This window comes from Podarcis muralis, chromosome 10 (genome assembly GCF_964188315.1).
Source record: "Podarcis muralis chromosome 10, rPodMur119.hap1.1, whole genome shotgun sequence".
Taxonomy (NCBI): Eukaryota; Metazoa; Chordata; class Lepidosauria; order Squamata; family Lacertidae; genus Podarcis; species Podarcis muralis.
This window is the reverse complement of record NC_135664.1, coordinates 7,565,003-7,575,026: the sequence shown is the minus strand read 5'-3', so window position 1 is coordinate 7,575,026 and position 10,024 is coordinate 7,565,003. Positions and strand designations below refer to the sequence as shown.

General features: G+C 39.4%; 1 protein-coding gene across 13 annotated transcripts in view; it reads right to left on the bottom strand.

Annotated features, from left to right (window-relative positions):
- KMT2E (lysine methyltransferase 2E (inactive)) overlaps positions 1-10,024 on the bottom strand; it is a 58,756-nt gene that overhangs the window by 24,155 nt on the left and 24,577 nt on the right. For 12 of the 13 annotated variants that reach the window (XM_028747433.2, XM_028747423.2, XM_077935776.1 and 9 more), the window contains 4 exons: positions 8,151-8,323; positions 7,376-7,414; positions 5,328-5,540; positions 1,978-2,108 (listed from right to left, as the gene is read on the bottom strand). In XM_028747433.2, the coding sequence (XP_028603266.1) occupies positions 1,978-2,108; positions 5,328-5,540; positions 7,376-7,414; positions 8,151-8,323 (556 nt within the window). Of the gene's footprint in view, positions 1-1,977; positions 2,109-2,650; positions 2,763-5,327; positions 5,541-7,375; positions 7,415-8,150; positions 8,324-10,024 lie in introns of those variants that run through there. The other variant, XM_028747432.2, reaches the window with a different exon arrangement.

Genomic DNA, 10,024 nt, shown 5'->3' with positions numbered 1-10,024 from the left:
TAAAGCTGGCTTTATCTTTTAATTAAATGTTCTTAAAATAGTGACCCTATTTCGCCATGCTGTACTGAGTGCAATAAGAATCCCAAACTTTCAGAAATGTCCTGGTCATCATCCAAAATATAATCAGAAACCCAGAAGTAGAGAGAGGGTATTTGATGGGGACAATTCATTTCCTTGGCAAGGTCTATTAGAGAATATTAATGGCACAAGCTTGCTTTCACCATAACTCAAATTGCCATATTTAGGATTATTCTTTTTTCTCTTAGGTCAGACTGGCTGTTAACCCTTGGTGGGATCTTTCTTTTTCTTTTCAGATTTCCTGTGAATATTTGAATACCTCATCTGGAATTGTTTTTACTGAATGGTTTCCTTTTCGTGCAGGTATTTATGATGCTAGGTAGCTTGCTGGCTTGTGCTCTTTATTTGTAAAAGGTAAAGGTAAGATAAAGGACCCCGAACGGTTAAGTCCAGTCAAAGTTGGCTATGGGGTGCAGTGCTCATCTCGCTTTCAGGCCAAGGGAGCTGGTGTTTATCCACAAACAGCTTTCCGGGTCATGTGGCCAGCATGACTAAACTGCTTCTGGTGCATCAAAACGCAGGGATGGAAGCCAGAGCACACGGAAATGTTGTTTACTTTCCTGCCACAGCAGTACCTATTTATCTACTTGCACGCTTTCGAACTGCTAAGTTGGCAGGAGCTGGGACAGAGCAATGAGAGCTCACTCCATTGCAGGGATTCAAACCGCCAACCTTCTGACTGGCAAGACCAAGAGGCTTGGTGGTTTAGACCACAGCACCATCCACGTCCTGCATCTTTCTTTGTAGCAGATTATCAACTTGACGAGGAAGGCCAATATGGTAAAGACAGAAACACTTTAGAAGAGGCAAAAATAGATAAGAGTCAGAGATTTTAAAGGAGGCAGTTTTGGAGCTCTGTCTACCTTTTACGTCCCCACTTTTAGCCGTTAAGCTTTCAAACATTACATTTCCACTAGGAGATTGTTTTATACAGACTGCTTAAATCCCAGGTAAATCTTAGACAGGGGAAGAAAATCACTATTATAGAGCATCCTACATGTGTGTGGCATTGTAAAGGAGGAAGCATGAAGCCACGTCCCATTGGACAAGGGAAGAAAGCTTTGTGTATTCCTACGTGCTTGAATGCTAGATACAGGAAGATGTACCTGTTTAAATAGACAAAAAGCAATGTAACATGTCAAGACTGTAGGTGAATACAAAGACATATGTGCTTCCCCATCCAGGGCTTTTCTAAGTGTATGAGACCCACAAGGGAACTGTGTAAATCCCTGTGAGGATCACTGCCAGCTCATTCAATATGGCACACTAGGGGGCAGTGAGGGTCCCTGATGCCAATTCTTCTCTGAAGTAACCTTTCCTTCCTATCTTGTTCAGTGTTAAAGCGCAGCATTAACTAGGCAGTTACTCAGTTTCTTCTGAGCAGTCATTATCATCTTGAAAGGGGAGAGACAAATGGCAAAAGACAAGGGGATTATGTAAGGCAAAAAGAAGAATGAATGAATGAAGTAAACTGAAAGAGGAGGGCTCAGAAGATGGCAGACAGCTGAAGTCTAATGACAAAGGGCTGAAGTGAGAAACACGGAAAAGACTGGGTGAGGCAAAACTGTGCTGTGAAGAGCCTGTCACAACACTGGGGCAACACTGTCAAAGGGATGGACTAACTCTGCAATCCTATGTCAGCCAACTCAGAAGGAAGCCCCACTGAGTTCAATGGAGCCTACTGCCAAGGCAGTATGTACAGGATAGCAGCCCAAGTGAACAAGCTGAGCTGCTGAATATTCAAAGGTAAGTGGATTGAGATGTGAAGTAATGAAAGACCAGAAGGCGCAGTTGCATTCTCAGGGCAATAAAATGCAAGATTTGCCAGAAGCTGAGAGAAAAACAAAAGAATAACTGTAGGATCATAGGTAATTAAAGCTAGATTTTAAAGAAAAGTACCTCTTAAAGAAATATCCATTAGCTTCAAATTGTTCTCTCAGCATGAACTTTCCTCGATATTCAATAATAAGTGCATCTGGAGGCAAGTCTTTGGCAGCTTTTAGGATTTTCTTATTTTTTTGAATATAGCTCTAGAAGAAGAAAAGAAAAATGTAAGAAATCTAATTAAGCTGATTGCATTAGTGCTATTAAGAAACCAGATTATAACATACAACTTTAAGGAGCAACTTGGTAATTTCAATGATATTCTTTCTTTTTAAAAGCTAATTGACTTTATTCCTACCATAAAATTCAGTATTATATTTATGTAGACATTTTACATTTTGGGGAAAACAACGACACCACAGTATCTAAAAAATGAGGACCAATACAAGTCTTTCAAGGTATATTAGGGAACCCCTTCCTCAAAAGATGTTTCAAACCCTCTGGTTAAAAAGGCTAGAAACTGGTGTGCGCAAGTAATGACAACACACGAAATATGCAGTCTTTTCTCTAATCTGCTGGCAAGAGCAGAAGGACAGATGCCAAGTAAGAGGCATTTTGATGAAAATGTCAACATGCTGATTTCTAGGAAAAGGAAACTTCTGGTGCATTTCAATAGCCTCAGGTGGGAATACACCTTTCTAAGCAAAATCTTACTGTACTCTTGACACAACAACTAAGGAACTCACACCTCTTGTAATTGTGTCACTTCTGAGCAAAAGAGAATTGGCCTATATCTAGGCGAAGGTCTCTGCAAGCAGGGACATTCCTCCAAGGAGTGCGTCACGTGCGCCATGCTGATGCTAGAGGGAAAGAAGCAAAGATGCTTCTTATTACAAGATCTGAGAATGTAACTTTTCCTTTATGCTTAGTCTCTCTCTAACAACATTAATTTATCAAACAGCTTGCAGATTCCTTCCATAGACTGCATGACAGGCGGCTGACGGTGCCATTTTGTAGTCTACTCTCTCTCTTGCAACTTATTGACAAATTATTTGCTCAGGGTTTGGGGGAAATACCACATGACATTTTCAAGGTGGATTAACCTAATATCTAGGTGGTACAAAAGGCAACAGGCTCTGCTAGGGACAGGAACTTTCTAGTCAGTTCTTAAGCGGCTGCCATTGGTAAACAACAAGCACACAGTGAATGGAACAACTATACATTATTGGGTGATGTGACTATCTCCATGTTTGCCATTGATCAAACAATGCACTTTTTAAGCGTACTGGTATAGCATACAGAGTACAAAGTATACAAAGTGCCTCCTTATTTGCCAGTATGTGTAAAGAATGGGGTGCTGGAAAAATGGAAATGTTGGGATATTTACAGTACCTAACAGATTACAGTAGTTTACATTTTACTTTTTGTTTATACTGGAAATAATTGTCCTTGTTAATATTGTAGTTAAATTAGATGGTGCACTTTTCTTTATAAGGATTTAATGGCCAGATGTGTACTGATAATCAAAACAACAGAGGATTTAGAAATTGCTTCCTTGGGCTAAAAGTTCAGTAAAGGCAGTAAAGCGCCAATTTGTATCATTTTAAAGTATTAATATTCTCTCTGAATGGAAGTTGTAATGCTATATCAAAGGGGTATTTTACTTTAAGAAATTAGTATTTATACTTGAACATTTCTCTGAACCTAGATGTTTAAAAGACAGAGACTGTGTTCCTTTTTGTTTTTAAAAGATGTGTACAAAAAATTAAGAATAGGGAAAACAGTTTCTACTTTTTACTAAGAGTCAAACTGGATCTTCCAAGACCACACAAGATGATTTAGCTAATTGAGTTACCAAGAGTAAACATTGTATCAAAGAGGAAATGGAAGCTGTTCAAATTGTGTCAGATCTATGGATACTGTTTTATTATTTTCCTGTACACACCATTAAACCCGTTTTTCTGAATAAAGAAGTGGACTGCCCAGGACACCAAGGCACTTAACCCTACTTATAAGTTGGCATATTTGACCAAATAACCTTAACTACCTTTCCATAATAGTAACAGGGTTTTTTCATCAAAAGTTTTTCTCTTTTCATAAACATAATTTGTTCCATTCTGTAACTGGCAAATTGGATACATAAAAACACATTTTGGAAGAAATATGCTTTTGCCTTCATTACTTACTTAAAATCTTGGTTGAAGTGACAGTAACTGTACTGCATCAGAATACAGTTGTAAAGTTCCACTGGAATTAACAGTGGCGGAGAGGCGAGTAAAAAGTTGAAGTTGAGGCAACTGCAATCATTAAACTGCTTCCCAAGACATAAAAATACAAAAATGCATAGCAAAGCTACCCACTAGGTAAAAAGGTAAAGGGACCTCTGACCATTAGGTCCAGTTGTGGCTGACTCTGGGGTTGCGGCGCTCATCTTGCTTTATTGGCCGAGGGAGCCAGCGTACAGCTTCCGGGTCATGTGGCCAGCATGACTAAGCCGCTTCTGGCGAACCAGAGCAGTGCACGGAAACGCCGTTTAACCTCCCGCCGGAGTGGTACCTATTTATCTACTTGCACTTTGACGTGCTTTTGAACTGCTAGGTTGGCAGGAGCAGAGACCGAGCAACGGAAGCTCACTCCGTCGCAGGGATTCAAACTGCCGACCTTCTGATCATCAAGTCCTAGGCTCTGTGGTTTAACCCACAGCGCCACCCGCGTCCCTGTACCCACTAGGTAACAGCAACCACAAGAGTCTATTTTCTCCTATTTACATTTAAATTGTTAATAATGTTAAGGGAAGCCATTTCCATTTATCTAACAGCAGCCCTAAAAGCTGGCACTGAATCAAATGCTGCCTGGACTTCCTCCTGGCACAAAGAAGATAATTCCAGAACCATCTTAGTATTGTATAGCTACATATTGAACATCATCCTGAACTGTAAGTGTGTATCTTAGTGCTTTTTGGGGATCCCCCTTTCTACTAACCACAGTCCAGCCTATTCAGCAAGGTCCCCTTACCCTCTGGAGAAGCTTTTGTGGGGAAGCTGGCAAAGGAAGGGATGGGTTTTAGCTGGCATTGCAGCTGTTCTGTGGGTAGACTTGAGTAATTTAGATTATTACGAATTGCTAACATTGTTTAAAAAATAAATTTTAACAGGAAAGCTGAAAAATAGACATCTGCAGTAGTGATCTGACAGTTAAATTCAAAATGTTGAAAATTGATGGTCATAACTGGTAACCTGGTCCTCATTAACTGTTGAGTACTTCAGAATGTAAAATCAATAAACAAGGAGGTTTTCCTGTACTAAAAATACAGGAGATGTGGTATCAACATATTGAACTATGTTTCTGCTTAGAGAAATGCAAAACCTGAGTGCTATGTTGTTATTATAAAAGACTGGTGTTGCGTTGAATGTATTTTCACTTACCTCTACTGGAGGTTTGAAGACTGAGTTGCTGGTGATCACTTCTTTTTTGTCATCTCCGTTTCCTAATCTCAAAGCTATTCTTTGTGCCTCTCTTTGAACACCTTCGCTGTACTGGTTGTTGTTTGCTTCTTCATAACGATCCATCCATGCCTTGATTTTAGTTTCCCATCCAAAGTTGGAACTCTCAGAAGGATCAATCTCTGGAGCTGAGCCCTAAACCGCAGTTAAGATATATAAAATTAGACAAGATGTCTGGTATGAAACTAAAACTCTGCAGCCAAATAAGTAGCCAATCAATTTGTAAATTGATCAAGTGTGTAAAAAAATCATAGTAACAGTCCCCCACAACAGCTTTAACAGGCCATTGTTCGTTTAATTGCTAAAGGCGTGGATGAAGAGGATTGTTTTTGTCTGGCACTTAAAGACATGTAATGATGGCACCAAGTAAGCCTCTCTGGGGAGAGCATTCCACAGTTGGAGAGCCACCACAGAAAAGGCCCTTTCTCTTGCTGCCACCATCCGAACCTCTCAGGGAGTGGGGCCCTGGATAAGAAGTGTAGGGTACAATATAACTCCTGAATGCTGAGTTCAGTATGCATCTGTATGAAGAAATTAGCTAGTTAAATCCCCATGCTACTCAGTTAAGGAAGAGCAAGTCAGCTTATAATACTTAGTGGCTAATTTGACATTAGACACCCATTACTAAACTGAAAACAAAGCTGACTGCCTTAGTTTCACTTGCCACTTGCACCATGGTGAGCATTCTGTTGCCTTCTGGATGTACTGGCCAGCATGGGATTGTGTTGAACTATTTTATGGTGGGTCCCAGGGGATAGATTCCTTTTGGATTCCTTGGATACTGACTTCTCTCGGTGTTCTATTGTCACTCAAGGCAGCTTAACATCAACAGAAAACTGCTGGGAGAGGTTGTTAGGAGATAAGAGTGCAATGCCATTAGTATTTGGCTAGCGCTTAACTTTAATTCTCCTTTTCACCTAGTCCTAGGTTGTGGACATGAATTGCAATCAAAGTCAGTAAAGGACTGGATGATGGCAAACAGACTGACATTTAATCCAGGCAAGACAGAGGTGCTCCAGATCAGTTAAGAATGTCAATCTAGGAATAGGAGTTTAATGCTTACTGCATGGGGGAATCACTCCTCGAAAAGTCAAATTCACAATCTGGGAGTGCTCCTGGGTCCCACTTTGAGCATGGACGTCCAAGTGACAGTGGCAACCAGGAATGCTTCTGCTCAGTTTATGCTGGTGCATCAGCAGTGTCCATTCTAGAAAACCAAGTATGGCCATGGTGAAACATGCCTTCCTTGCATCACATTTGCTCTGCTGTAATAATGATGTCCAAGAGCGTCCAGAAACTGCAGCTGATCCAGAATGCGGTGGCCAAATTGTTGACTGGTGCTAGGTATCAGAGGCACGCAACAACTTTGTTAATAGCCTCAATTTTGTTTCTGGGCCCAACTGAATGTGTGGGAATAACCTTTAAAGTCCTTTACTGTTTAGGATGAGGATACTGTCATGCCTAGACAAGACATGGAGTCTTCTGGAGGACAAACCAGGTATCCCACAGGTCAACAACCCCAAGAACCATACAGGGCCCCCTGAAATAAGTTCTGAGCACTTCAGTACTCAAATTTCATTCTTTGGAAGGCCCACTTTCTACTGGGCTTTGCTGCAAGATGAAAACCTTCCTTTTTAAAGAAAGCATTTTGTCTATACTGTACAAAGCTGCCTGAAGCTCGTTAGTGTGCTTTTTAGCTATCTTCTGGATATTCTGCTGCTGTAACTGTGTTGTAGATCTTTGGGACATTTGTTGTTATTTTATTTGCCGCTTGCTTTTATACAGTTTTTATTATGGTTTTAGTGCTTTCATGAATCACCACTTTGAGCATTACTTTTTGAAAGGCAGGAATTGTGAGCCAGCCCCCTGACTCTTCTGAATCCCCTATAATAATGGACAAAATGGACGGCAAATTTATGGTTCATTGTTCGAAACCAAACAGCAGCAAGAATTTAGCACAAAAGTTTTACCTTTACTCTTGAAGACTTCCTAGAACCTTCACGAAAAGCCTGTAATATAATTTAAAATGTCAGTTTGTATGAGTATATATATTCCTCTGGAGAAACAGAGATTCATTTCACAAAAATCTTTTATCTTGCAGAATAGAAAATGTTGTTTGTGAAAACAAATCCAGAGGTTTTCCTTCACCTATGTGCTTTTTAACCAGTAGCACAAAACTTTAATGCTGTGTTCTATATTGCTACTTTATCTTTATTATAGACTGGGGGGAGGGAAGGAGATGCCCACCAAATTATGGAAATGGGTGTGGTGTAATTTAGGCGCCAGCCCCAGTTTCTCCTCCATCTTTCTTTCCTGGGTCTTGAATACCACCTTCTTATTGCTGTTCGTTTTGCCATGGGTGTTGCCTCTCTATACTTTCTTATCTCAATAGTCTTCTGTCCCTGCTTCCTTTTGAAGGAAGCCCTGTTTGGGGAAGTTTTTAATGTTTGATGTTTTATTGTATTTTTAATATTTTGTTGGAAGCTGCTCAGAGTGGCTGGGGAAACCCAGCCAGATGGGCGGGGTATAAATAATGAATTTATCATCATCGTCATCCTTCAGTCCTACTCTGCAATAGCCCATTCTCAGTTACTGAGATGCCTCTGAATTCTCCAAACCCCATTGGAGAATGATTGTGCTCCTTCAAGAGCAGTGATCCAGATTTATTTCAAATAGAAAGAAAAATTTTCAAACACAATGAACCTCCAAAAACGTAACGAGAAACTGAAAATTGAATTAACTTACTTTTTTACATTTTGCAATGTTTTGTTCTTTCTCCCCACTTTTTTTCCGTTTCTTATCTGTGACCTTGGTAACTCGTGTAGCAGTCAGAGTAATTGTAGTTGGTGTGTGTTGAAAAGCAGTATATAGTTCTACAGGAACTTCATCGCCACTTTCTGTTGCGCTGGTATCCCCATCTTTAAAAAGAAAAAGGAAGCCAGGAAATATATCTTATAAACTGTTTCCAATAATGAATGCATGTCCCTGAATTGCCAAAAGTATTTACATACAATTACCAATTGATGGAAATATTATTATGGAAATGGTAATAAAACTAAATGACAGTAAAATTTATATTTACATGTTCAGGTTTTGGGGGACGAGAACACCACACCAGTTTTGCATTAGATTACTCAAGTAATCTAATTAACTTAGGGGAGCTTATGTTTTTCCAAAAGTATTTCAAGATTCCCAAAGGCATTAAATCAAATCAAAGCTTGGATAAGAAATTCATTTATTTATATTTGCTTAATCCACAATGTACAACCTAATAAAATACATGTTAGGTTGCAAGAAGGGTTTTATACTCAGTGTGCATCAATTTGTCAGTATAAATTTATGAAAGAAAAAATTGAATACAAAAATGATGACAAATTGACCTTGAGAAGCATTTCAGTAGTAATAAATAAGGATTAATAAGACTAAAACCGTTCCTTGAATATGCTAATATTATGTGAAAACTGTTAAGTTAGCTAATAAGCCTTTTCTGAAGTGGGTGGTATTTTTTCTGGCCTGGTATCCACCTGAAGCACTGTTTTATTCACAGTCCAAAAGAGCCATCTAGAATAGGCAATGAAATGACATCCACAGCTGCAGTGTTTGGTGCTAAAGCCTTTGCAACCAAGCAAGTCACTAAGCTCTTCTAAACACTGGTTGCTTCACAGACTGTGGGAATGGTGGCAGTAAAAGCCAGACAGAAAGGCATGCAAGCACTGTCCCCTTTCATGTGCGTAAATGGATCCTTGTGTCTCAAACATAAATATAGGTTTTATTTGTTCTCAGATTTCAGGCTAGATCACCTAACACGTGGCTTATCTCGCCAAGTGAACTCTCAAAAATCTAACACTGGTTAATTCTTTTCCTCCACCATCCAAACAACTGTAACCATGTGGTCTCAACTTCTTTATGTCCACTTTGAACCTCTGGGAATCAAAGTAATCAAAATATGGTTAATAGTCTGTGGAAGCGCATAACTACGACCCCAGATTTTATCAACAATTAAGAGAAAAAATCAGGACACAGGGTGGCAAGAATTCATGAATACAAAAGATAAAAACCACAGACAACCAAAAGAAGGTTTTGGCTCACTTTTTGGTAAGATATCAGCTTTTTTGTTGACTGCAAAATAGAGAGTAGTTTGTCTCATAATCAAATCAACTATACCCTTTCCTTCATTCTTTTATAGAAATAGGAATGAGAGGTATGGATAAATCTTTATTTTAAAATATTTTTTTAAAAACATGTCTTCCTTGTTGTGACATATGAACCTAAGCTCACTGTTTCTCTCCAAACAAACGATGAGTAGGGGGCAATTTCTGTTCTTGGCTTACCGTCTGTGGCCTCCTTAGAGAGAAACAAATAATAAGCTCAGGTTCACATGTCATTACGAACCAGACTCTGGCTTGTTTTCACCCTGGTGTGGCAGCAGCATGAGTAGAGGAGGCACTTAGTATTGGGGAATGTTAAACCATAAAAAATGTGTGCAAACTGGAACCTTGAAAAAACATGAGCTTTTGGTGCGGGAGAAAAAACATTTTTGAAGTATAGCAATAACACAAATGTTAGTCTGGCTAATTCCAAAAATTTGCATATGCATTTTTTAGTTAAAGGATTCTTAA